This window comes from Sorex fumeus, unplaced genomic scaffold, assembly GCF_029834395.1.
Source record: "Sorex fumeus unplaced genomic scaffold, SorFum_2.1 ptg000098l, whole genome shotgun sequence".
NCBI classification, from domain to species: domain Eukaryota; kingdom Metazoa; phylum Chordata; class Mammalia; order Eulipotyphla; family Soricidae; genus Sorex; species Sorex fumeus.
In genome coordinates, this window is record NW_026606155.1 from 78,724,051 (window position 1) to 78,748,257 (window position 24,207).

At 39.6% G+C, this 24,207-nt stretch overlaps 1 protein-coding gene across 1 annotated transcript in view; it reads right to left on the reverse strand.

Annotated features, from left to right (window-relative positions):
- The window catches only part of AQR (aquarius intron-binding spliceosomal factor), a 99,807-nt gene extending 79,580 nt beyond the window's left edge, over positions 1 to 20,227 (reverse strand). Inside the window, exons 1-6 of the mRNA XM_056133320.1 lie at positions 20,051 to 20,227; positions 13,870 to 13,926; positions 13,062 to 13,102; positions 7,137 to 7,172; positions 5,145 to 5,265; positions 2,741 to 2,881 (exon numbers count right to left, since the gene is read on the reverse strand). Coding sequence (XP_055989295.1) covers positions 2,741 to 2,881; positions 5,145 to 5,265; positions 7,137 to 7,172; positions 13,062 to 13,102; positions 13,870 to 13,926; positions 20,051 to 20,125 — 471 coding nt within the window. The 5' untranslated portion in view covers positions 20,126 to 20,227. The remainder of the gene's footprint in view (positions 1 to 2,740; positions 2,882 to 5,144; positions 5,266 to 7,136; positions 7,173 to 13,061; positions 13,103 to 13,869; positions 13,927 to 20,050) is intronic.
- Positions 20,228 to 24,207: the final 3,980 nt, after the last annotated feature.

The window sequence follows — 24,207 nt, forward strand, 5'->3', positions numbered from 1 at the left end:
AAACTTTACCTTGACATAAATATGTATATGCCTTCAAATAACCAGAATAAATGCTAAGATAATCTTATGAAGAATGAAAATATATCATATATACTGCACTGCACTGTAGCAGCACTGCACTGTCGTCCCATTCTTCATCGATTTGCTCAAGCAGGCACCAGTAACGTCTCCATTCATCTAATATATATAATTCGCTCTGATCAAACATATTAGAGCAAAAAACTAACAAAATGTAATAAAACTAATTCAGACTATGATAAATATGGAGGGGGGTGGGGAGTACCAGAGAAGCGGAAGGGGGGTTTTTGAGGGAAAAGACATAGGAGGGCAACTTGATAGTGGAATGATCCTAAAACTCTGGTGTGGTCAGTGTGGTGAAGTATTAACACATATTGAGGGTGGCGGAGTGATAGCACAGTGGGTAGGGTGTTTGCCTTGCATGCAGCCGACCTGGGTTTGATCCCTGGCATCCCATATGATCCCCCAAGCACCGCCAGGAGTAATTCCTGAGTGCAAAGCAAGGAGTAACCCGAGTATCGCTGGGTGTGACCAACAAAACAAAACAAAACAAAACACATATTGAGGCTAGACATGAAGCTAAACTTTGTAAGCCAATGATATAAAACATTTTATACATTAAAAAAAATTATGTTTGGTGGAAAATGTCAGTATATTTAACCCTGTTCCATTGGTATGCAGCTCTGCCTTTGTTCCAGTACCATGCTGGAATTTTTAAATTATTACTCTTGTGGTAATAATTAAAATAATTAATTTTTTAATTATTATTGCTTTGTAATAGAGTCTGAAGTTAGGGAGGTTGATTCCTCCCATTTTCTTTTTCCCAAGAATTGCTTTAGCTATTCGTGGGGGCTTATTGTTCCATATGAATTTCAGAAGTGTTTGCTCCATTTCTTTGAAGAATGTCCTGGGTATTATTATAGGGATCACATTGAATTTGTACAGTGCTTTGGGGAGTATTGCCAAGGGAGCAAGAAATGTGAAGTGGAGCAAGGAAAGCCTCTTTAACAAATTGTGCTGGCAAAGCTGGAGAGCTACAAGCAAAAAAATGGGCTCAGATCTCTGCCTAACACCATGTACAAAAGTAAGATCAAAATGGATTAAAGACCTCAACATCAAACCGGAATCCAAAAGGTACATTGAAGACAAAGTTGGCAAAACCCTCCACAACACTGAAGCGAATGGTATCTTTAAAGATGACACGCCACTGGCCAAGCAAGTGAAAACAGAGATAGACAAATGGGACTATCTTAAACTAAGAAGCTTTTGCACCTCAAATGAAACAGTGACCAAAATACAAAGACAGTCTACAGAATGGGAAAGGATATTCACCAAATACACATCTGACAAGGGGTTGATATCAATTATATACAAAGTACTGGTTGAACTCCACAAGAAGAAAACATCCAACCCCTTTAAAAAATAGGGCGATGAAATGAACAGAAACTTTCTCAAAAAGGAAATCTGAATGGCAAAAAGGCACATGAGAAAATGCTCTACATCATTAATCATCAGAGATGCAGATCAAAACAACAATGAGATATCATCTCATACCACAGAGACTGGCACACATCCAAAAGAACAAAAGCAACTGGTGTTGGCGTGGATGTGGCGAGAAAGGGACCCTCTTTCACTGCTGGTGGGAATGCCGACTGGTTCAGCCCTTTTGGAAAACAGTATGGACGATTCTCAAAAAATTAGAAATTGAGCTCCCATTTGACCCAGCAATACCACTCCTAGGAATATATCCGGAGAGACAAAAAAGTACAGTCGAAATGATATCTGCACTTCTGTGTTCATTGCTGCACTGTTCACAATAGCCAAAATCTGGAAAAAACCCGAGTGCCGGAGAACAAATGACTGGTCAAAGAAACTTTGGTACATCTACACAATGGAGTACTATGGAGCTGTTAGAAAAGATGAAGTCATGAAATGCATATACAAGTGGTACTACATGGAAAGTATCATGCTAAGTGAAATGAATCAGAAAGAGAGGGACAGTCATAGAAAGACTGCATTCATCTGGGGAATATAAAGTAACAAAATAGGAGACTAACACCCAAGAATAGCTGAGATAAGTACCAGGAGGTTCACTCCATGGCTTGGAGGCCAGCTGCACATGCTAGGGGAAAAGTCAGCTCAGATAGAGAAGAGAGCACCAAGTAAAGGGTGCTGGGAGGATACTCCCAGGATAGGAGATGAATGCTGAAAGTAGCCTATAGACCAAACATGACTGTCACTCAATGCCTCTTTTGCAAACCACAGCACCCAAAAGGGGAGAGAGAACAAAAGGCAAAGCCCTGCCACAGAGGTGGGGTGGGATGGGGGGAGAGGGGGGAATGGGAGGGATACTGGGATCATGGTGGTGGAGAATGGGCACTGGTGGAGGGATCGGTACTTGATCATTGTATAATTGAAACCCAAGCACAAAAATTTGTAAGTCTACAACTGTACCTCATCGTGTTTCACTCATAAAAATTAAAAAAAAATTTTTTTAAACATTCTTTCACAGTTACATAATCAGCTCAAAACACAATTCCCCTACAGACCTGTTGACATATTTAAAAAAGTGGATAGGTTTTATTAAAATATTTTATGGAGTAGTAGCTGAACTTAAGCTTGTAGTTTTATTCCCCCCCCCCCCACTACTATGAATTAAAAGTTGGCTACAAAGGTCATCAAGAAAATGTGAAAATTCCCCCAAAAGAAAAAGTAAAATTACCAAACTATTGAAGCAATGATCAAGAAAAAGCAATAGGACTGTCTGTTCATGGAGTGAAAATTCACCATCAGTTTCAGCTAATGCCGCTTTCAAGATGCACTTAAAAAAGAATGGGAAGTGATCTGGCTTCTTCTTAAAAGTCTGAAAAGAGAAGAATTAAAATTCTTTTATTTTTTTAATTATCATTCATTTATTCTGCCTTGTTTCTCTCTTCCTCTCCCTTAAATACTGACAGACTTTAGGAGTTCATTAACAAAATCATTTAGTTATACAAGATTATTTATAATTAAAGGTGGGTGTCAACTATAGGTTTCTGGTGGGACTATGAGAGTTACAGAAACCTTCAGCAAACAAGTAATTCCTTTATTGTTTCCTTTTGTGGAGTATGCCCATATTTAGACTAGACTGTTTTCTTATTAAGAATCTGAAGTACTTTGATTCCTTTGACACAAAAGAAGCCTTTAGCAAATATTGATATTACCATCTCAATCCCAAGAATAGTTTTTCCTGTTTCATATATAGTTCTATTTTTTGAACAAATAAGGCTTAAATAAATGTAAAAAATATATTCAATCCCTTTAATCCACCTCATCATCTTGTTACTATCAAATTTCTCTTATAGACAAGTGCTTATGCTGTCATTCACTTCTCAAAAACGGTATCCGCCTGAAGCATAGGACTTCCACTCCTGAAGCTATTATCAACACTGTCAAGTCCATGGATTCTAACCATAAATTCCTTTTCAGTGCATTCTTTAATAACTTACACCACAGCATTCTGGTGTTCAAGTCTTCCCCTTTACTACCATATACTAATAATTTCAGTTATACACTTTCAGTCCAGATTTCCCTACCTATTTAGAGTCCTAGTTAATATTTCCTAAAGACAATTTAAACTCAGTATGTTTAAAACTTAAATGATTCTATATAATCTCAAATAATTTTCAACTCTTTATTCGATCTTGGCAAGTGGTACTATCATTTACAGTGTTCAGGTACAGAGGGTTATTGAAAATAACACCCTTTCCTACCCCTACCTCTGCTTTCAGTGATCAAATCCAATCAAAACTCCACTTCCTAAGTCTGCATTTGTCCATTTCTCTTAACCTACACAGTCATTTCTCTATTTCAAGCCCTGATTACTAACATAATTTTTCAAACATAAAAACTGATCAGCTCATCCTGACTCACAAAAATGTTTACCATTCCCCTTCTATGGGAAGCTTGAAGCAACTTCAAGAAAGATTAAAATCTCTCAATAAGACACAAGGCCCAAGTTTACACTGGACTCTAATTTGCTTTAAGATAGTAATTGTCACTTAATAGTTGAAAAGAGTCCAAAGTTTTGTGTTGAAAAGTTTAACACCTCACTTTGCAGATCATTCCCTGAAAGAAGATCACAAGTATTCAGGATTTTTCTTCTTTTGATAAAAGTGCAACTAGAACGAAAGAAAATTTTTTGATGAACTGAACATTTAATGTTGGCCAAAAAATTCTGTAGATTTTTGGAAGTCTATTGACCAACTGGCTATTACAATAGTACAAAATGTTTCCAAATTTACAAGCACAAAAATGTGTAAGTCTGTAACTGTACCCCATGATGTCTCACTATTAAAAATTTTTTAAAAAATTATCATATAAAATTATCTAGTGATATTCCTGGGATTCAAAAATAGTATTTTACGTACAAATCAATAAAAGTATTATCAGAAAGCAAAAAAAAAAAAGTTTCCAAATTTAATTGGTGAAGTACTCTTTTTTCAGAAAAAGAAAAGTCATTCAGTCCACCCCCGAAATCTGTCTTCTTTAAGCAAGCATACAAAAATACCCCAATTGTATCTGAAACTATACCAGTACCCTGGACAGTTTCACTATCCCCAGATAAACGGGATAGGATTACCCACTTTGGGGAAATCACATAAAATAGCACAAAGAGAAAATACCAGTCTACTAAAAATTTTGGAAAGCTAAAACAAATCCCAAAATCAGAAATAAAGAGAAAAGTAAATTGATAAATATGGCTTCTTAGAAAACACTGCTTTATTCATATATAGTTTCAAGTATATCCCCATGTTGAGAAATGACACTGAAAAACAATTTCATTTGAACATTATCTATTTATACTAATTAATGTAAGTTTAACTTTATCTAATATTAAAGTTTTATGCTACTCTTTGTTTTAAGCACAAAGCAGAAAATGAACTACACATTCTTAATTTTTCAGGTCACAGAAAATTAGTTTGAGGAAAACAAGTATTTTTCACATATCCCCTTTTCCCTCAACATTTACTTTATTATTTGGTAAATTTTTGTTCTAAAAGCAAGTGATTCTCAGTAAAAAAAGTTCTGTTACTTCATAATGACTTAAATGAGTATAGTCTAAAATCTAAACTGAAATCTGTTACCTCCCAGGCTGGGACATTTTCTCTGAATTTCTCATTCACCATACAGCAGATTGACATTAAGTAGGCCTTGCTGGACACTTCTGGAGAATAATTCATCCAGAGATAATTTTCAAGGTACTGGCTGCGAAGAGATACAAGTCACAGAATATTTCATTAGTTACTATCTCTCGGGTTGGAGCAATAGCACTGTGGGTAGGGTGTTAGCCTTGCACACAGCCGACCTGGGTTTGATTCCTCTGTCCCTCTTGGAAAACCCAGCAAGCTACTGAGAGTATCCTGCCCACATGGCAGAGCCTGGCAAGCTCCCCGTGGCGTATTCAATACGCCAAAACAGTAACAAGTCTCACAATGAAGACATTACTGGTGCTCGCTCAAGCAAATCGATGAACAACGGGAGGACAGTGATACAGTGCTACCACCTCTCACTGTGATAGATCATAGACTTTAGTTTTATTTGGTGCTTAACACAAAGAATAGTATAGTCTCACACAAAATTTACATAAGAGTTGCTGAAAATATAATAATCCATTTTATCGGGTTTTTAAGAAATTTTTTTTGTGTGTTATTTTTTCTGAGCTGTATTATACTTGGTCCTCTGTTTTATGTTATTAAAAATCTTTCACAGTCACTGGTGCCTTTTAATCTGCTCTGCTGCTTTGTCACAGTAGCTCTCTTGGTTTCTTATATTTGCCAGGACAACAGAATTATGGTTAGATCTATTCTAATTTTATGAGTATCCTTCTGATTTTTGTCATCTGGAAAGATGTCATAATAACATGGAAAGGTCACACTAATCTAAGAGTCAGATGTTCTGATTTTTAGCCTCAGTGAACTCCTTTATAAATTAAGAAGAAAGATCTTATAAGGGTTACTGAGGAAAGTAACTAGAATAAAGTATTTAACTGTAACAGAGTTCTGAGGAATAGAAGGCACTTGAGTTATAAGTTCCTTTGTAACTATAAATTCCAACTTTCCTCTACAAGCATGCTAATATTGCTTACTTATGCTGTTTTAGATGAAGATCAAATCACTATAGGAAGTATTAAATAACTACTAATGCATAGAGTCTGATCTCTGATACAGACTAGACATCTAGGTAACATGGAAAAACAGAAATGTCATGAGGTTTGAGATCAAACACTGACATCACAGCTCTGCTAATAACTGTGTTATTGTGCTATCATGAATAACTGAAATTACATAACCACTTGAATCTCAACTTGTTCCACATTAATAATAATAAGATATATTAGTGGCACTGTAGCACTGTAGCACTGTCATCCCATTGTTCATCGATTTGCTCAAGCGGCCCAGTAACGTCTCCATTGTGATACTTGTTACTTGTTACTGTGTTTGGCATATCAAATACCTCACGGGTAGCTTGGCAGGCTTTGCCACGCGGGCGATATACTCTCAGAGAGGGGCGGAGGAATCGAACTTGGGTCAGCCTGATCCACCTCATGCAAGGCAAATGCCCTACCTGCTGTGCTATCGCTCCAGCCCCTAGGGTGTTTGCCTTGCACACGGCCAACACGGCTGACCAGAGTTTGATTCCCCTGCCCCTCTCCGAGAGCCTGGCAAGCTACCAAGAGTATCTCGCCCGCATGGCAAAGCCTGGCAAGCTACCCATGACATAAATTAGTGGCTAGATCAGAAAAGAGCTGCCTCAATTATAACAAGTTAGCCTGGTAGGAAAAAAGAGACAACAGAATGCACTCCCATTCCCACTGATGACTCTAGGCACCAAGGGAGAGCTGGAAATTGTTCAGTACTAACTCACAAAGGAACTTAAAAATACAAGTTAAACTGACAACAGAATATCATCTCTAAAAATAAAAGATATAACGCATTTTTCCCAAAATCAGTTAATCACTAAACATGAATTTTGAAAGTTCTGATTTCTTTAACTTCACAGAAATGACAGAGAATTCAGTTAAAAGTTCTATCACATCATTAACTTTTACTTCATTGAACTGAAGTCTTTCAACTCACCTAAATTCCAAGAGCATGATTTTTCTGATGGCAAACCTACAAGCATAAAAATAAATAAATAAATAAAAATGTTCAGGAAATATAAAATATTTGTTACTAATCCAGATGCACTTTGAAATCCTACTTTAATATTGAAATATTAATCATTAATATTAATCTTAATATGCATTGCAAAATGTTAATTTTGTTTTAGATTTCATTATATATTTTGCTTCATAGCAGGTTATTTTATTTTTAAAAACTAAGAAGAGCTTCTTAGGTGAATTCTTATCCTACACCAAGAATATAATCACACTATAAGGTAAAGGTAAAAGGTAAAGGCCCTCCCGTTGATCGTCGATTTGCTCGAGCGGGCCCAGTAACGTCTCCATTGGAGACTTTGTTGTTACTGTGTCTGACATATCGAATACTCTCGGTAGCTTGCCGGGCTCTCCGAGAGGGGCGGAGGAATCGAACTCGGGTCGGCCATGTTGGCCGCTTGTAAGGCGAACGCCCTACCTGCTGTGCTATCGCTCCAGCCCTATAACATAATGAAATGCATATGAAATAAGACAAATAACTTTAATCAACATATGGATATTTGTCAATATTCATTATATTGGTTCATAAAATTGCCAATCAATGCCCTGTCTTAAATGTCTTCCTTTTCTTCAGGGGTATGGGGGGAAGGGAGCTATTGGGTCACACCCAATAATGCTCAGGGAATATTCCTTGTTCTCTGCTCAGGGAGTTCTCCTGGAGGGGTTTGAGGAACTATATGTGGCAGTCAAAGGATGAAACCTGGGTCGACCCTGTGCACAGTAAGCACTCTACCAGCTGTATTCTCTCTCCAGTCCTTTCTCAATTTCTTAAACTCTGACCAACAGGGCCCAAGAGATAGTATAGGGGAGAAATATTTCTGATCTCTGAAATAGCTTCACAAATAAGCAATGACACATAACTTTAATGCAAATAAAATGACGGCCTTTACTATACCACATTATACCAGAAGAATACTGTCAAGGCACTGCCAGCTACATGAGGAAAAAGTACCTCATAAGACACTTTCTTGATGTCCAGCTAAAGATGTTTAGTTGAGCTGCACTTCAGGCAATAGAATTCACTCCTGAATCCATATATATATATATATATATATCCTTACTAATTTCTCCAGCCACTGATAGGACAATACGATGAAAGAAAATCCTGACTCATAATACAAATCTGTGTTCTAGTATGGCTTGCTGTGTTAAATTGGCCACATCTTTTTAAATTCCTTACCACAAGCCCAGAGGATCATAGGGTCACTGCTACTATCCTCACTTTACGGATCAAGAAATAAAGGTACAATCTCCTTTAACCAGCACTCTTCAGTATTATGCTGAAGATAAAGGCTGACTTAGGCAGCAATGAACTTTTGCCACAATTTTTGCTTTTGTTAAAATTGTTTAACTCCATTTTTATGTTAAGTATAATATAGAAACATGGTCTATGGTATATAGACCCATATAGACCCATATAATATAGACCCAGTTTCCTTATGTATAAAAGAGAAGAGTGGCCAGCTTTTTTCTTCTAATGACTTGGGAAGTGAAGAAGTCTCATCAGACAAAAATAAAAGCAAAACATGTTTTGGCTTTTAGCAATCTTGGTGGTAGTCATTAAACCTGGAGCTTTATATTTCTGCCAGTAGATCCAGACAGAGTATACAACTGAAGGCATGAATAAAACATAAAATCCTTAGGGCTGAAGCAATAGTACAGTGGGTAGGGTGCTTGCCTTGTATGCAGCTGACTCAGGTTCGATTCCCAACATCCCGTATGATCCCCTGAGCATCGCCAGGAGTAATTCCTGAGTGCAAAGCCAGGAGTAACCCCTGTACATCTGCGGGTGTGACCCAAAAAGCAAAAAATAAAATAAAATCCATTTTAGGGAACTAGGCACCATGCCATAAGAATTCTAATGATAAGAATGAAAAGTTGGGCCGGGAAACAGCTCAAGGGCAAGAAGTGCAAGCTTTGCATGTAGGAATCAGAGTTCAGTACCCTGGTGGGGTATCCCCTTGTATAATTTACACACTACCTCCACTCCACACACACAAATAAAAAAAAAAGTTCTAAGAGTAACAAATACAAATAACTTGAAAAATTTGGGAATGGTTATTTCTCAAGTTTTGTGCCTGATAATATGTTTAACATGTATGTCACTAAATCAAAAACAGCTAGAGAATTTATGGACAGCATATGGGGCCCATGAACTGTTTTGTTAATGGACTCACAGGTAAGAGTACACAAAGGAGAATTCCTTTACTTCAGTAAGTGCCCCTGCTTTCTCTCCAGCTCTGATTGTGTGAAAGCACACTATACAGGAAAAACTGTTGGAAAGGTTGACTGTGTGACCTGGGTGGGAGTAATGAATATAATAATCCAGAAGGCAATACATTTGTTTTATGCCTTTTTCAGTATTACATTTCATGTACAGGGGTGGTTAAACAATTTTTTAAAAATAAACTTTATTGGATCACTGTGGGATACAATTACAAACTTCCATGATTATGTTTCAGTCATACAATGATCGAGCACCCATTCCTCTACCAGTGCACATTTTTCGCCACCATTGTTCCCAGTATGCCTCCTGCTACCCCCACCCCATCCCACTCCCTGCTTCTGTGGCAGGTACAATCCTTCTTACTCTCTCTCTCTAGTTTGGGACGCTATGATTTGCAATACAGATACCAAGAGGCCATCATGTTTGGTCCTTGGTCTACTTTCAGCACATATCTCTCATCCCCTCCCAATTATCATTTACTTAGTGGTCCCTTCTCCATCCCAACTCTTTCCCCTAGACACGTGGGGCCAACTTCCAAACCATGGAGTGATCTTCCTGGCCTTTATCTCTACTATCCTAAGGTTGTTAGTCTCATATTATGCTACTTTATATTCCACAAATCAGTGCAGTCATTCTATGCCTGTCCTCTCTTTCTGACTCATTTCACTTAGCATGATACTCTCCATGTCCAGTTAAACAATTTTAATGAGAACAACTTTTTTGGCAAAAGTTAATTGCCAAGTCAGCCTTTGTTTTCAGCAGAATATTGGAGTGTTGGTTAAGAGAGATTGTACTTTCATTTCTTCATTAATAAAATGAAAACCGCAATGGTGACCTAGGGGGTTGTTGTGAGGAAATGAGCTACTGGAAGATAATCTAATCAAAATTTGATAAGGAAAACAAATACAACTCAATTGAGTGATAAGCAACATATTACATGGAAAACTAGGCAATACATTTAAAGAGCTACCTAATTTTAATAACTTTTAAGTGATCATTTATATCATAAGAATATTAAGAACTGGCTGATTCATTTCCCAAAAGCTTCCCAGGGAGATAGGGTTTCTAGACCTGCCTACTTCTACAGTTCAGGAATCCTTATTGAAACAAAACACTTTGTTTCTATTTTGACACTGTCAAGGATTTGCTTGATAATATTCAATAAATAATAGATGTTATAAAGTTTGCAACATTCAAACATTCATAACATAAATGTTTCTACTTTATATTAGCACACTTAATCAACTATCCTAAATTACTCACTGGAAAACATGTCTACAGGAAGAGATACAAACCTGTGCCTAAAAAAACACTGCTTAAATTTAAGAAGGCAAGATGCAGAAAGTATATATGCACACTTCCAAAAAAAAAAAAAGTAGGGAAGAGTAGGAATAGAACAGATTGATACATAAAGAAAGAAACAAGGGTTAAGGGTCGGGATATATACAGATAGCACAGCAGGTAGGGTGTTTGCCTTGCATGAGGCCGACCCAGGTTTGATTCCTCTGTCTCTCTCCGAGAGCCCGGCAAGCTACGGAGTGAGAGTAGCCCGCCTGCACAGCAGAGGCTGACAAGCTCCCCGTGGCGTATTCGATATGCCAAAAACAGTAACAGCCACACTCGCAATGGAGATGTTACGGGTGCCTGCTTGAGCAAATTGATGAACAACAGGAGGACAGGGCTACAGTATGTGGAGCATCACAAAATTTTTTTTAATTTTTTTAAAATTATTTTTAATGATTTATCATCAGTAAATATTGCTTACCTATTTTATGTACCTGTATACCTGAGGTTACGTTAAAAAAAAAATAGACTATAGACCGAACATGTGGCACTTAATACCTCTATTGCAAACCACAACACCCAAAAGGAGAGAGAGAAGAAAAGGGAATGTCCTGCCAAAGAGGCGGGGTGGGGACGGGATGGGGGTGAGGGGGTGGGAGGGATACTGGGATCATTGGTGGTGGAGAATGCACACTGGTGGAAGGATGGGTACCCAATCATCATATGACTGAAACACAAACACAAAAGTTTCTAAGTATGTAAAAGTACCTCACGGTGATTCACTAATTGAATATATATATATATATATATATATATATATATATATATTTATAAAAAGGTGTTGCAAGTGAAAAAAGTTTAAGAAATCCTGCTCTCCACCCCTGAGCTATTTCTCTGGGCTCAGAATTGCTATGCCTCTTTTCAATGAAATGATAAAGCAGAAACATCTGTTAAGATTTAAGGGGATTAACATAAAATCTCCATGTTTACTTTCTTAAACCTAAACAAGGACTCTGGGGAAAGACTCATGAGCCTGGAGTGCATAAGCAACATGTGGAGACTCCAGGTTGTATTCGCAGCACTGCACAGGAACCCCGGCAGACGGACTATGGCAATGACAGTTCCCAAATGCTGCCAGGGCAGTTTCAGTGTTACTAATCACCAGTGGGCATGAGTAGCACTGCACTGTCAAGCCAGAGCACTGGCAACGAACCCGCACAGCAAGGCCAAGAACTGCAGAGACTGACCCTCCGGGGCTGCTGATTGGGAGCCCCCAAACCCCATCTCTATTTGAAAAAAAAAAAGGTGGGGCTGGAGTAATAGCACAGCAGGTAGGGCGTTTGCCTTGCATGCGGCCGACCCGGGTTAGATTCCCAGCATCCCATATGGTCCCCTGAGCACCGCCAGGGGTAATTCCTGAGTGCAGAGCCAGGAGTAACCCCTGTGCATCGCTGGGTGTGACCCAAAAAGAAAAAAAAAAAAAGGGTAAAATAGTTGTATGGAATTTAATACCTATAATCTGAGAGAAAACCCAGAAGGCAAAGAGGTAATATATGATGTTCAGTTGTAAGATTTTAAAAGTTCTTTCTAGTCATCATCTCCCTAAAGACCAAAAGTCCAGAGTTATGATCACAACAGTCTCCTGCCCCCGCACCTGACTGTCCTCGCCGCCAGGGCCCCTTGGAGGGGAGCGGGTTGAGCTTCCCTCCCCGCCCCGACCAGGGCTCCGGCAGCTAAAGACCTCCAGGACCAGCCACCACCAGGCTGAGACCACTCTCCGCACACATGAAGGTACTGATAGAGGGACAAAGTCACGCGGGTTCCGGGGCTGAGATCTCCAAGCCTACTCGGATTTGGGCCGAGCATCCTCCACCCAGATCCTCCAAATTCCAGTAGGCAGGGGTCACATCCACCAACTGGCCCCCTGGCGCCATGTAATCCCATCAACGGCCAAGATTCAGAGACTATAAAAACCAGCTCCTGGAACCGCGCGGCCATGGATGCGGATGCGGCTGTGCGACATCCTATTATGACATCTTATTATCTCATTCCTACTTTGGACAAACTGGCCTGCCCACACAGCAGAGTCTGGCAAACTCCCCGAGGCATTCCAATATGCCAAATACCAGTAACAATGATGGGTCTCATTCTCCTAAAGAGCCTTGAATATAATCTCAGGGCTAGGATGAAGGAGACATTACTGGGGCCTGCTCGAGGCAATCGATGATTAACAGGATGATTTGTGATTGTGATTGTGATGATCACAAGTAGAAGTTCACGTGTGCTCCAATTTGGTTTCACTTAACCCCAATGTATGAAAATTAAACTCCTTACCTTGATTTGACAATCTCCTTCTCATATATTTCTTCAATGACCTGTTATTAAAAATATAAAATGTTTAATATCTCAAACAACAATTTTTTCAGACCCTAAGCTTACAGATTTCAATTACTGAGATTATATAAAATAAGCAAGTTTCAGAAAGTTAGTAAATGTTACTGCTATTGAAATAATATGTAGGAGGTACTGTTTTTGTTTCCAGAACATCCCAGCAACACCGGGGACCAATAGGCTACATCTAGTGAGATACCAGAGACCAGATATGGGACATTGGGCATTCTTTCCCATACTGATCCTAAGTCATATAAACCCCAACTCTGAACAACTCACACTTTTTTTTAACCATTATTAGAGTATCTCATGCTTGTCAGCATAAAAAAACAAGACTCTATCCTAAATGAACTGTCAAAGAGTATATAAAAACTTGTATATATTCAAAGAAATATTTATAATAATTATAAAATTTGGGTTTTTTTGTTTTGGTTTTGGTGTCTAGTTTTGGAGCCATACCTGGAGATGCTGTACTACTGCTCCAGTTTCAATAATGATCAATTTAAAACAATCTAAGAACCCTTAGATAAAATCCATATACACATGACAGTAGAGATTATGTCTGTGTGATAATTTTATTTTTTGTCTAATTTTTTTTTTTTGTTCTGAGTAATTTACTGGCTAGGTAATTAAAAAACTGTAATTGTAATATTTTAAACAATATGATAAACTCTTGAATCCACTATTACATAAGAGATGGAAAGAGCATTCTCATCCAAAAAGTTTGTTACAAAACAAAATAAACACTTACCTTTATATCAAAAGGTGATTTCTTCTTGATATGAGGAGCCCAGTATTTACATGCTAACTGTTAAAGCAAAGAGTATAAAGAGAAAGTTAGATCCATGGCACTGTAAAGCTAGAATAAAGATCATTTAGTGATAATCTGTTTACAAAAGGCACTACAGGCACTTGGGCATGGAATACTTCTACCTTCTATAGAGTCTATGTGTATATGTGGACCAGTTAGCATCCTAGGCCCCAAACCTAGGTACAAGCCAGTAATGCCCTGCACTGCACCCTGCCACTGAGATTTAAGAAAATGAAACGTACTTTCCTAACCATACCTACAGAATCAACAGGAGGCAGCAGTTCATAAACATGGTCAGGGAACACTGCTGGTGTGATCCCTCCCCAATAGTTAAAAAATAATCCCAGTCAAATTATCTTCAGTATACAAATAAGGAAATTCAGAGATTTAGAAAGATTAAATGAGCTGTCAAAATTACAATTAGTTGAGAGTTGAGCCAAGACTAAAAAGCAGACTAAAAATCTTTGATATCATCGATTTTTTTTAAAGCAAGAAATTGTTCATAAATTGCAGCACAGTCAGACACACGAGAAAAATCTAAAAACCTAATGTCTATCAATGGAGAATTACAAAGAGGGAAAGAAAGAAGATTCAGAGGATTTTTACCTGAAAATTGTGAATTTTAAACACACATACGCAATGTCTCCATATAGTTGGATATAAAGAAAACAAGTATTGATATATTTTTTTCTTTTTCTTTTAAGTGAAGTAAAGAGAGTTTATTATAAGCGAGAGAAAATAAAGCATGCTCAAAGAGGATGTGGGCATCTCCAGAGTAGATTGACTCATGAAGTAAAAGTAAGTAATTGCACATCCCAAAGTGGGATGTGGGTAATTCCAAAGTGGAACGGACTAACATTTTTCTCTTAAAGAAATAAATGCTTGAAAAGTAGAAAATGCTGTCAGAGGGAGCCAGAGAGACAGTACAATTTATAAGGTACCTGCCTTGCATGCAGCTGACCTGGCACTCCTTATGGTCTCCTGAGTCCTGCCAGGAATGATCCTTGAGTACAAAGCCAGGAGTAATTTCTAAGTACCACCAAGTGTGATGCAAGAGTCAGAAAGTAGAAGACATCGCATACAAAGACTGTCTGTCTGTCTTACTCTTGGCTCTGAGCTCAGGGATCCCTCCTGGAGTGTCCTGGAGGATTGAACCCGGAGTCAGCTGTGTGCAACTGCCCTACCTGCTGTACTACCTTTCTGGCCACTCACATGGCACTTTCTCAATGAGATAAGTCTTTCTGGAGAGGGACAGACATAGAAGGACCACACACATTTGTGGAATATAAAATACATAATATGAGACTGACACCCAAGGACAGTAGACCCAAGCGTCAAGAATATTGCTCCACAGCTGGAAGCTTGTTTCATGAATTGGGGGAGAAGGCAGCTGGAATAGAGAAGGAATGACTAAGTCAATGATGGTTGGAGGAATCATTCGGGATGGGAGATGTGTGCTGAAAATAAAGGACCAAATATGATTGTCTCTCAGTATCTATATTGCAACCATACTGTCCCAAAAGTAGAGAGAGAGTATGGGGGAAATTGTCTGCCACAGAGGCAGGGCGAGGGTTGGAGAGGGGGGTGTTATACTTGAGACACTGGTGATGGAAAATGTGCACTGGTAGAGGGATGGGTTTTTGATCACTGTATGACTGAAATTCAACATGAAAGTTTTGTAACTATCTCACAGTGATTCAATAATAAATAAATTAAGTCTTTCTGGAAATTGTTTCCTTAGGCAAGTATAATCATTTATTTTAGCTTAATTATTTTATATTCATCTCTGGAGCAGAACAGGCTCTACTGATAACAGTGAGTGAGTTGCATATTCCTTCTTTTTCTCCTGTGTTCCGCCATTCACTCTGAGCCACCACATCAGAGACTGAAGAATGCTTTATTATTATTATTATTACTTATTTATTTATTTTTACTTTTTGGGTCACACCCGACAATGCTCAGATGTTACTCCTGGCCTCACACTCAGGAATTACTCCTGGCAGTGGCTGAGGGACCATATGGGATGCTGGGAATCGAACCCGGGTCAGCCACGTCCAAGGCAAATGTACCATCGCTCCAACCTGAAGAACACTTTTCTAATGTTGGTGTAGAAAACTTGGCAGCACATATATAAGTATTTTAAGTGTCCAGAGTGATAGAACAGCAGGTAGGTTTCTTGCCTTGCACCCAGTTGATCTGGGTTCAATCCCTGGCAACCCATATGGTCCCCTGAGTCCACCAGGAGTCATTCCTGAGTACAGAGCTAGGAGTAAGACCTGAGCACCATTGGATGTAGTCCCAAAACAAATACAACAGCAAAAATGCATTTTAAGCTTGGTTATCAAAGTACTTCTTTCACATTCTGGCACTATTACATCATACTGTGATGTATTTTTGAAAGTCTCCTCCCACAGACTTCAACTCCCAGAAAATAAGGATCAGATTTTATTCATGTTTGCAGTCTCTTGAAGGCTACAAACATGAATAAAATCTGATCCTTATCACCAAGACTTGAGACTGAGAATCTTCATTCTCCCACTGCATCTTAGTATGCTTATCCATAATTCACTCATTTATTGTTTAATTATTTAAATGCTCATCAAATAATGTGGGCTAGGTACAGTGCCTACCACCCAGGTATAATGTCACTCAATTCCATTCCTTGCACTGCCTCACATACAATCAGATGGCACAGCTATTGTGACCCCCTGGTGCCACAATAAACTGAGCAAACTCCAGCAAGTACTGCAATCAGAGCATTACTCTCAGCAAAAATCGCAAATGAGTGTGTGACCCTGATCATCACAAAGAGGAAAAAAAAATTTAATTCAATAGCCTTTTCAACATTTTCAACTGAATGTCAACTAAACATCTCACATTTAACATGATCAAAAACTTCAGGTATTTTCCACAAAATCTTGTCCTTACTAGGTTTTCCTATCTTGTTCACTGTCACTGTCCTCCCGTTGTTCCTTGATTTGCTCGAGCGGGCCAAGTAACCTTGTGAGACATGTTGTTACTGTGTTTGGCATATTGAATACGTCACAGGGAGCTTGCCAGGCTTTGCTGTTTGGGCAACATACTCTCATAGCTTGCTGGGCTCTCCAAGAGGGGCAAAGGAATTGAACTCGGGTTGGCCATGTTGACTGCTTGCAAGACAAATGCCCTATCCGCTGTTCTATCACTCCAGCCCTCCTATCTTTGTAAATGAGTTTATCGTTCACCCAGCTGTACACACTATGATCTAGTTTTGTCTCTTTGTCCACCCTTCCACATCAAGTTTTATACTATTTCATCTCCTTCAGTTATGAATATAAAGGCCACCATCCTTTCTTATCAGGCCGAAGTGGTAAGCTCATTAGTTACTTTTCCTCTCTCTTCCCTACTCAATTTTCCAATTACTACACATTGGATCCACAAATTCCACACATACTTATCCAAATCGAGCTTGCCAGGCTTTGCCGTGCTCCCCGTGACATATTCGATATGCCAGACACAGTAACAACAAAGTCTCCAATGGAGACATTACTGGGCCCGCTCGAGCAAATCGATGAACAACAGGAGGGCCTTTACTTTTTACTTTCACTTATCCAAATCATACAAACCTATAAAACTTGAGTGTTCTTTCTCAATTCTTACTCACCAAATGACAGTTAAAATCTACTGGGTTTTTTTGTTTGTTTGTTTGGGGCCACAACTGGCAGTGCTCAGGGATTGCTCCTGGCTCTTCACTCACTCAGGGATCACTCCTGTCAAGGCTGAGGCAAAGGATCACCTGGGGTTCTGGAAATAGAACCCAGGTCAGCCACATGCAAAGAGCCCTACCAACTGTACTATCTCCAGCATCCCTCCATATCTACTATATTTAAAATGGAAGTCAAACTTCAGATTATTCTCTGTCCTTATCTGAAACATTTCCATGCCTACCAATTAAGTTCCAACTACCCTTGCTTCTTTATATTCATATCATAGGATACTTGCACTATTATCTCCTGAGCTTTTTCTGTGTTCTTCCCAACCCTCGCTTCTTTTTCCTTTTGCACTAGGTCTTCGCTCAAAAGCCACCTCAGAGAGGTCTGTTTCTATTGTTTTTTCAGTCTATCCAGTCCTTGTCACAGCACTACTTCATGTTCCTGACTCTTCCTTCTAAAGTATGTTTCAGGTGAAAAGGAAACTAATAAATGGTGTTTACTCAAAAAAAAAAAAAAAAAGGAAAATGGAAGCTGGAGTGATAGTATAGCATGTAGGGCCTTGCCCTGCATGTGGCTGACTTAGGTCGGATCCCTGACATCTGATATGGTCCCCGAAGCCCACCAGGACTGAGGTCTGAGCACAGAACCAGGAGTAAGCCCTGAGCACATGTAGGTCTGACCCCCCTCAAAAAAACAAACAAAAAACTCCAAGGGAAAACAGCGATCTAGTTGAAGTTGTCAGGAAGGTGTCTCTAAAATAATGTAAATGTAAATGGATAAGCAATTAACCATATAAAGGAAAGGGGGGGGCAAACGGTGAAGCGCAGCTAGGACATTAAATCAATGCAGTCCACTATGGCTGGAGCAGAGAATTAGAAAGGGAGAGAAAGAGAGAGGACAAATCTAACACAAGGCAAATCAAACGATACTCCGAAAAAGTTTGGTCATTATCTGAGGGGCAATTAGAACTCTAAAGTTTTGTTTTGTGGTTTTTGTAGTTTAGGTAACATGGTTTCAACAGTGTTAAGTTTTTGGAACTTATGTACAAAATTACTGAATATACAAAATTAGGTTGGATCCCTGCATCCCATAAGGTGCCCCAAGCCCACCAGGAGTGATGTCTGAGCACAGAACCAGGAGTAAGCCCTGAGAACACTCAGGTATGATCCCCAAAACAAACAAACAAACAAACAACCAAAATGGTCTTGGACACTTTGGTACAAGTGCCCAAATGGGACATAAAGTTCCCACCACTGTCCTAAGTCACTCTTAGTTTACCTCTTCCTTTTCCCTACCCACAAACCTCCCACACCCCCCTATTTCTTGGCAATGTTTTATACTCAAAGGCCAAGAGTTTTTCATCATTTGACGCTGCCTGGTCCCTTATCTCACAGAACACTAAACAATTTAAGGTCTAATCAGGTAAGTGTTTATGTAAAATAGCTCTGACAGCATTAAGAAAGAGGGTTTGGAGTCCAAGAGCAAGGACCAGACACATGAGAAGATGTTTAAGTCCAGGCAGAAAAATGGTGGTGACTTGGGTTAAGATATAAGGGTGTAGAGAAGCAGGCAAATTTAAAAGATACTTAAAAAAATTGAATACGTGGTCCAAGTAAAGGGAAGGCTCCAAGTCATCTGCCTCACAAATATGCTGAGACAAAAACAGAAGCAGTGACAAAGTCACTTTCTGCATTAAATTACTTTAATTCCCAGGCCATGCCCAAAGTAATAGTTAAAACAACGCATAATGTTAGTGGGTACGGGAATGTTCCCTTGTTCATAGGCAACCAAATACATTGAGTGTACAGGTTCCATACGAATGCTCTCAGAAACACAGTTTTCTGAGGATCCGTCTATTTGGAGCAAGGTTTTTGGATTCTTCTCCAAAATTGTTCAAAACTAAGGTTGCGCTACAGACCAGAGAAAGGTGATTTATTCTTTAACAGTCAGTTCGGCATCACTTCTGCTATGCAATGTTCTTGCCGGTCTCAGGTCGGGTGGAGCGGTTCCTTCTCTGAAACAAAATCCATCGCTGAGATGGAGTGAACTACAGCAAAGGTCGCACATTGTATGCGTGTATGCGTGTGTGTGTGTGTGTGTGTGTGTGTGTGTGTGTGTGTGTGTGTGTGTGTGTGTTCGTTCCCTGGAATGTGTGTTCCCTGGAACGAGAGCTCGCACATTGTGTGTGTGTGCGTTCGTTCCCTGGAACGTACGTGTGTGTGTGTGTTCGTTCCTTGGAACGTGTGCTCTTCAGCGTGGAGCAGCATCTTGGACGACTGTCCCCCCAGGCCCTAGCACGGTGGCCGCCAGTGGAGTCGACAGGGCTGTGCCTAAGAACCGAACACGCAAACCTGCCGGGGCTCCCAGTTTCGAGAAAAAGACCACGTCCAGGTCTCGCTGTGCCCATCCCAAAGCCCCCCCGGGCGCACCTGGGTCACGAACTCCGCGTTGATCTGAGACACCGTAGGCGCCACGATTTTCTTGGGCTGAGCAGGAGTCGCCATGGCAGCACTCTCCCTCCGCTCTCACGGAAACGAAAGCACTGTCCGAGCACTCCGGGATCTAATACTCTTCCTCCAAGAAAGGCTGTGGCTGACTACGCCACTGAAAACCCTGCCGGCCCAGGTCAGTACTCAGCCCTCAGGATCCCGCCGGGAACTACAGTAGCCACAGCGTTCCCACGGAAACTGACAAGAACAGGGCCGGAAGTGCGTGCTGGAGCTGGGTCTGAGCTAGAGAGGCAAGGAGATTCAACCTCCGCCGCATACGCCCCCTGTTGATCAAGAGTGAGAAGACACGCCACTGGTAACAGGTGGAGGGTGTGCGTGCAGCTGCCCCTTAATTGACTCTGTTGCGCCAAGTGCAGAAAGGTCGAAAATCTCTGGTGTAGCCGCTATAGGTGAATAGATTGATTTGCTTGAAAAAATAGGATTGTGTTTAATAATGCAATTTAATAATACATAGAATAATACACTATGTACCTTTTCTCTTTTTTTTCACTCAATACAGTCTTAATATTAACCCATGTTATGTATGCTTCAGTAAATCAAATCAGTAGCTCATTCCATTTTATTTCTTAATGTTTGTTTCGCTGATATACCCATTTGTTGCGCTTTTTGTGAATGAGCATGTGGATCCTTTCACTTATTTGACTATTGCAAACAAAACTGCTGTGAATATTTATGCATAAGTCAGACAGGAAACATGCACATTTCCCTTTTAATTAGGTAAATACACAGGAGTGGAATGCCTTGATTCTGTGGTAGATGTATAGCTAACTTTTAAAGAAAATGACAATTGTCTTAAGTAGCTGTATCATTTTACGTTCATCCTGTAGTGGCTGGTGAGAGCGCCAGTTCATTTTTAGCATCACTTTAATTTTAACCAATTTTACAGTCCTGCAGTGGACTTAATTTGTATTTCTGTAATAGCAAATAATGTATTGTTTCCCTGTGTCTATGAAAGAATATATATTCTTTGAAAAAATATTTCATTAATCACCCATTTTTTTCAATTGGATTGTTTGTTTTATTACTGAACTTGAATGCCTTGACCATTCCCAAAATCCATCCATACATTAAATATGTATCTCCATTAAACTTTACTGAGATGAGCACACACTAGAAACCTGTAGTACTGTTGCCTCCACAGTAGAGGAAGGTGGCAGGATGGAGAAGGGGAGTGATGACTTATTTTACATTTTATTTATTCTAACCATATCTGAAATTCTAAAACCCTTAATCTGTTTGAAGATAAAGATTGTAACAGAGGGAAAATTCACTTAGAATCTGCAGATATCGGGCTTCAATGTGGAGTTCTTCTTTCCACTGAAATATTGTGTAAAGTTTGTTCATAGAGTCAGAGATGAAAATTTTGCATGCTGATAATTTCAAATTTGGTAATTTCAAATTCAGGTCTCCCAAAGAAGAATTGAAAGAGCTATGCTTGGAATATCACGTTTCATTCAAATGAGAGAAAGAATCCGGAGTTCCGACCTCCGTCGATGATCAAAAATCAGGGACGCTGTCTCATTTGCCAAGGTGTCAAAAATCAGATGGGCTGATCACGTAATGAGATTTAAAGACGACCGCTGGACTAGAGCTGTTACCGACTGGATTCCACGGGATGTCAAAAGACCGCGTGGCCGCCCAACTACCAGATGGTCAGACTTCTTCATCAAGATCATGAACGATCGGTTTGAGGCTCTTCATGTTCCCAGAGAGAACAGATGCCATTGGGCTACACTGGCACGCGACAGGGATGAATGGAGACGTTACTGGCGTCCGCTCGAGCAAATCAAGGACTAACGGGAAGTTAAGTGATTAAGTGAAGTGATAATTTCAAAGGCAATTTATGTTAAATACAGAATAGTCTAATTGGCATTTATTTATAAAGGAAGTGAATAAAAGAATAGGTATAATATTTTCTGAACTGCTTCCATGATAAGTCTTCCAGGTAGATAACATTCTGGCAAGCCCAAACTGCAAAGTATTTCTAGGATAGTCAGAGGACATAAAAAAAGACATAAAATGTGGTTAAGTTATGAAGCATTAGAAGTGAGCAATAAGACAACATATTTATAAAATTGATCTTGTACCTTGAAAATAAATGTTAGATCTTTATTGCACCAAAAATTTTTTACTTGAAAACTAATGCCTCAGGGGCTGGAGTGATTGTACAGCAGGCAGGGTGTTTGCCTTGCACACAGCCAACCAGGGTTCGATTCCCAGCATCCCATATGGTCCCCCAAGCACCACCAGGAGTGATTCCTGAGTGCAGAGCCAGGAGTAACCCCTGAGCATTGTCAGGTGTGACCCAAAAATAAATAAATAAATAAATAAATAAATAAATGGAAAGAAAACTAATGATTTAGTGTAAACATGTTCTATGCTGCTTTAGTTCCAATGGAAAAGTGAAAGTAAAAAAAAAGAAGGGTTAATAGGATTTTTTTGTTTTTAGAGAATTTAATGCAGAGGTGCTCAATGCCTGTGGGTCGGGGACAACCATGTGGTGCCAAGGTTTGAATTCAGGCTAAAGCATGTGATCCGGTCCTTTGAGCTATCTCTCTGGCCCTGGAGCAATTTTAGATTCACACAGTGAGGGGGACCAGAGAGATAATATGGAGGTTAAGGCACTTACCTGGTTTGATTGATTCTCCAGCACATCATATGGTTCCTTGATCCCTGCCAAGAGTGATCCTTGGAACACAGAGCCAGAAGTAAGTTCTCAGCACAGCTGGGTGTGGCCCAAAACAAAAACAAAAGAAAATAATAATTCATACAGTGAAATTGAACAAAGTTGCCATGAGCCCCATCACTGCCCAATATCCAGCCTCCACAGTGAGGCTAGTTTTATTGTGAAAGTGTTAGGGGGTTGACTGAAGCCAGGCCTCACCAAGTGCATTACATTTCTGTGCCCAGAGCAGGATGTAACAGTGAACTTGAATCAACACTGTCCACTGGGTTTGCACCAATTCATGATATATCCACTATCTCCCTCAATAGGGGCTGGAGCAATAGTACAACAGGTAGGGCGTTTACCTTGAACGCGGCCAACCTGGGTTCAATTCCTCCACCCCTCTCAGAGAGCCTGCCAAGCTACCGAGAGTATCTTGGGCGCATGGCAAAGCCTGGCTAGTTACCTGCTGACATATTCCTTATGCCAAAAACAGTATCAACAAGTCTCACAATTTGTTGTGAGATGTTACTGGTGCCTGTTGGAGCAAATCCATGAACACTGGGAGGACAGTGCTACAGTGTTACAGAATAGATTACTTAATTAGTTTGCAAGGGATTCTGAGAGAGAGCTGAAAGTTTGGAGTTCAAGCATTGCATGTTCCAGGCCCTAGATCCAATTCTATGGCACCACCCCAGACCAACAGAAATCTCTGGGTCAGCATAAGCACTGATGTGGAGGAAGCCTCCATTAACTATAGGACAAAAACAAGGGAAATTATAAATAGGGTCAAGTTACAAAACTTTATCTTCAAAGAGGTAGAAGTTCTGTTATGTTACTATGGAGCAATGTCAAGGACATATTAGCAGTCATGCCATGGGCCATTTGAAAAGTATCTGCATGGATTCTCAGGATTTAAAAAAAAGTAAATAAAAGTAAACTGAATTTGAATTTTAATAAACTTTCATAAACCATCTTTAAAAATGTTTTAAAAGCTAGGGAAGGAAAATGTATTTCTTATTGCAGTCCATCAGGATTCCCATGATGAAATAAACTTTCAAAAATGCTTATTTCAGGAATGGTAATAAAATGGTCTGGGTAATATGAAGATGAGAATATCAGCTGGGAGGCTACTACAAATCTGAGACAAAGTAAAATGCCCAGAATCTGGTTTTTAGTAGTAAAAGTGAAGAGGAAATACCATGGACGATCTTGAAAAGAAAGAGTTGAAAAAAAAATCCGAAGTGAATTTAGAACAAATTTCCATCTGTCTCCTTCCCTTCCCTTTATTGTTGATGTTGCTGCTCTGACCAGAATTTAAGAATATGTTTAGACATGGTAACTTTAACATTTTAGTTGTGATGCTCACAGAGGTCATATTTCAGAGTATATTGCTTGCACACTCGACTGT